Below are 4,268 nucleotides of genomic sequence, written 5' to 3'. Positions count from 1 at the left end.
TTTATTCCATTATTTTTTATGAATGGTGGTTATTTCAGTTACAAAGTTGCTCAATGCGGTATTATGTAAACATTTATGTATTGAATAAGTTTTCATTATGGATGTTTAACTTGAAAAAACCGGATAATGCTAGTCCGGCTCGAACACCGAAGGTTACGTGTACATTTTAATATTTTTTTTCTCACAACTATATTAATAATCATGTACTGGTGTATGGTGTAATACGATATATTTTCCAAATTTCATAGTTTAGGTCAATCGGAAGTACCCTATTAATTTTGATTTCCTTGAGAGTGTAGTATTTTTTTCAACTCAATTAACCTATGTTGTATTTACCTACTTAAAAATGAGGCTTTTTTACAGCTTCAAGGAACGGTACAGTACAGTACACTTGAGTATAGGGTTTTTCCGAAATAAAGAATATTGACAAATAGATAAACGGATTGCCTGTGTGGTGACGGGTTAAGAATTTCACCACCCCCTTTCTTCCCGTGGGTGTCGTAGAAGGCGACTATGGGATAGGGGTTAAATTGTGGCGTAGGCGAGAGGCTGGCAACCTGTCACTGTAATGTCACAGTTTCGTTTTCTTTCAGCCCCTTATTTGCCAAGAGTGGCACTGAAGCTTTAGCTGAACTACTAATAGTTTCATGTGTTCTGCCTACCCTTTTATGGGATACAGGCGTGATTGTATGTATGTATGTATGTATAAACGGATTGACAAGAAAGTATACAATTGTATAAGGGTTCCATTTTTCCCTTTTGATCCGAAAAAGATAAAAAATCTTTGTCATTCAAAACTTTATGTGATTTCTCAAGACAGCGTTTTTTCATTTATTAAACATTTCATTTTCATTAATTTATTTTAAAATGTTTCCAAAAAGGATAGATAGATCTTATCACACAAAATTTCATACAAAACGATGTCTTACCACTTCAAGGCAATGTTAAATCACTTAGCATAAATTTATCTTATTTCAATATTTTGTAATATAAGTACGTTTACACACACTGAACCCTATACGAAATTTGTCAGTATACTAAACACTAATAAATTTCTGACGGTTAATCTTAAAAATCAATTTGAAATGATTTGATTACAAATATTAAAAAATAACTATTCGGTCAGAGTGAGTACTTTCAGACATAGTCTCAATAAAAAGGGAAACTACACTCTCTGTCTCATTTATAGAGGTTATACTTGACGACAAACCCACCTACCATACACCATTTAATCAAGTTTTAAGAGAGTAGGCTAGATTTTTATAAGAAAAGCCTGCTATGTGACGATCTGGAAACATTCACGATTTCTACAAATAGTACAAAATTATCGCTATTTATGAGATTGTACAAATCGGGCACAAACATCTAACACATCTTTTTATACAATATTTCCGAAAATATAGCTATGTGTCATAATTCACATAGCAGGCGCAATTCCAAAACTGCTGTTATAAGAAGATAATGTAGTTATGTGATTTATTGCAGTTAGCGATTATAGGAACAACATTCAATGTATGGGCATCACATATCTACTTTTGATAAAACCTGTAATACTGAAATGAGCTCGACGCTGTTTTTGGAGCATATGTATTTAGAAATAAGGTTTAAAATGGCATTGAAAACGAAAAATCGCTAAAAATCACATAGCGAATTTTGCACGCGCAGCGACGGTGTGTAACCCCTATATGATAAGATTATATTAATTTATGTTATACTCTAAATTAAATCTTTCTCTTAATTTAAATGTGTATAAAAACTAAAGGCCATAACTAGCCAAACTGGATGTAGCTGCGTATAGTTTCGGCTTTTAGTTTCGTCTCTATATGGAGCTAAGGGATTTCGAATACAAATTGGTTTAGTTATAAAACTGTGAGCTGTATGCATATTTTGCGGTCCCCTGTGCACTCTTTAGTGGAGTTTTACGTGCTCTATTGACTACTAGTTGTGTTACGAGCTTGCAACTCGTAAACCAATTTGGGATTTGGTTTACATTTTATATAGTAAACGCTGGAGAGTTCGGTAAAAAGTATCTCCATTCTATAATTTTATTTACGTAGGTATTTAACACATGTGTCTGGATATATTATTAATAAGAAAATATAAGTACTTACAATGTTTTGAGATTTATTTATTGGCTTTAGTGCACTTTTGGGCCTAGTACAACTATCAAGGGTTTGTTTTGCCCTACTGTAATATTTTGTTATTACAAGTATGTTTAATTAATTGCTTTTATTCTTAATACGTAGTCATAGTACCGCCATCAATTATCTTTATTAAAAAAAAATTAAAGTGCCTAAGGCAAAAAAATGTCGCGGATGTTTAGTAAAATGTACGCAGTCACTCACCTATAAACTTGATTTTAGATATGGTTATTGACCTACTTAGAAGTTTATTCGCATAGCTGTGACTAACGTCAGTATGTCAAATTGTAGGTAGGTGTACGAAGTAAAATATAATTACCTATACGTAGTAGTTATATAGATTACCTGTTTGACAACGATAAGATACTTGTATGAAATTTAGCCATATGTGAAGCAGATTGCCAGAGAGATCGAATAAAATTTATATTTAATTTCTGTTGAAGCGAATGGAATTAATGTGTTAAATGCATAAAGTATATAATGTAGTGCATATAGTATGCATATAGTATGTATAGTAGGTATGCATTGAGCTGACAGCTATGTGCGTGTATGTACGATATCTCGTTCTCGTGTAAATCGGTATAGTGAAGATATCCAATGTTGTATATGAATATGATATGTACACAAACTTGATAACCATAACGAACACATTGCTAAGTAAGGTTCGAACGCCTAATGGTTGAACTTCAAACTTACCAGTAATTTAGGACGACAGGGGCCGAAACTACCAAGATCATAAAATAGTAGATTATTAATTATGATTTACTTCGACGGAGACTTCCAACTTCACTAAGGATTGTTTACAGCTGTTCTGAAGAACATTTAGAATGCGTAAATGTAGGCACCATGTGTTAAGGGTATTTTTATGACAATTTATTAAACAACTTTTCAAGTAATGAGAGCCAGAGAGAGATGAAATAATTTTTATTATTTACAAAATAAATGCAGTATCATATTAATTAATACTGATAACAGACTAAAAAGATTCCTAACTAAGAATCAACAAAGTATCAAAACTAAATAACAATAAAAAAACGACTAAAATGGGGCTATTAGACCCGCAAAATTCTAGGAAAAATATCACAGCTCAAATTTGGTATGAGATCAATGCTTCTTTCCGTGATGGAAGCCCCACTCCTTTCCGTCGTGATGACCACCCTTCTTACCGTGGTCGTGGTGATGGTGGTGGTGCTCCTCGTGGCCGTGGTGGCCCTTGTGTCCCTTGTGATCTTCGTCATGATGATGCTTGTCATGATGACCGTGCTTGCCATGATGGTGTTCATGATGACCGTGCTCGTGGTGTCCGCCCTTCTTGTGGTCGCCGCCGTGTTTCTCGTGATGCCCGTGGTGCTTGCCGTGCTTGTGATGTTTTCCTTCGTGATGATGGTCATCATAGAAATGATGGTCCTTATGGAAATGATCCTTATGGTACTTCTTATGGTAACCCTCAGTCTTCTCGCCCTTATCATGATGTTTCTTATGTCCGTGTTTGCCACCTTTGTGGTGGTGTCCGTGTTCGTGATGGTGGCCGTGATGGTCGTGTTCATCGTGATGTTTCTTGTGTCCGCCGCCGTGTTCCTCGTGGTGACCCTCATGATGATGCTTTCCGTGATCACCGTGCTCGCCTTTGTGGTGATGATGATGTCCTTTATGGCCTTTGTGTCCTTTTTCCCCATGTTCGTGATGGTGGTGTCCGTGGTGCTCTTTACCACCGCCTGACTCATGATGATGGCCTTTGCTCTCTGCGGGAACCAGATCCTGAGTCTGGTCTACCTCCCTGGCGTACGCCGCCACAAGGCACGCTAGTGCGATTGCTATAACCAACTTCATCGTTGGTTGAGTTTGTTTTGTGATCGATGAATGTTATCTTATCTATTTATAGTCTTAAATAAAATGAAGAAAGCGTTCCGCAACTCAGGGACAAGGTTCAGTTGCATACTCCATCGAGCGCTGGACCGTTACAAAGTGTAATTGTATTGTGTGGTCCGCTTGTGTCAGTTTTATTTTATTGGTATTTTTATATGTTTACACAATAATATCTATTTATTAGTAAATTACTGTATATGAGATGGAAGTAATCAAGGTTGAACAAGTTCCTTTTTATATTCGATATTTTAGTAGAACTAG

The 4,268-nt window shown here is 35.8% G+C and overlaps 1 protein-coding gene across 1 annotated transcript; it reads right to left on the bottom strand.

The window, feature by feature from the left end:
* Positions 1–3,245: 3,245 nt before the first annotated feature.
* LOC125226773 (histidine-rich glycoprotein-like) lies at positions 3,246–3,971 on the bottom strand. The gene has a single exon (XM_048130891.1). It carries the CDS (start codon positions 3,969–3,971, stop codon positions 3,246–3,248), a length of 726 nt encoding a protein of 241 aa, XP_047986848.1.
* Positions 3,972–4,268: the final 297 nt, after the last annotated feature.

Source organism: Leguminivora glycinivorella, chromosome 1 (assembly GCF_023078275.1).
Source record: "Leguminivora glycinivorella isolate SPB_JAAS2020 chromosome 1, LegGlyc_1.1, whole genome shotgun sequence".
Taxonomy (NCBI): Eukaryota; Metazoa; Arthropoda; class Insecta; order Lepidoptera; family Tortricidae; genus Leguminivora; species Leguminivora glycinivorella.
This window is presented reverse-complemented; position numbering and strand designations above follow the sequence as displayed.

Bases quoted from the DNA above. Each gene is read 5' to 3' on its own strand.
- LOC125226773 (XM_048130891.1), bottom strand. From the start codon at position 3,971: ATGAAGTTGGTTATAGCAATCGCACTAGCGTGCCTTGTGGCGGCGTAC.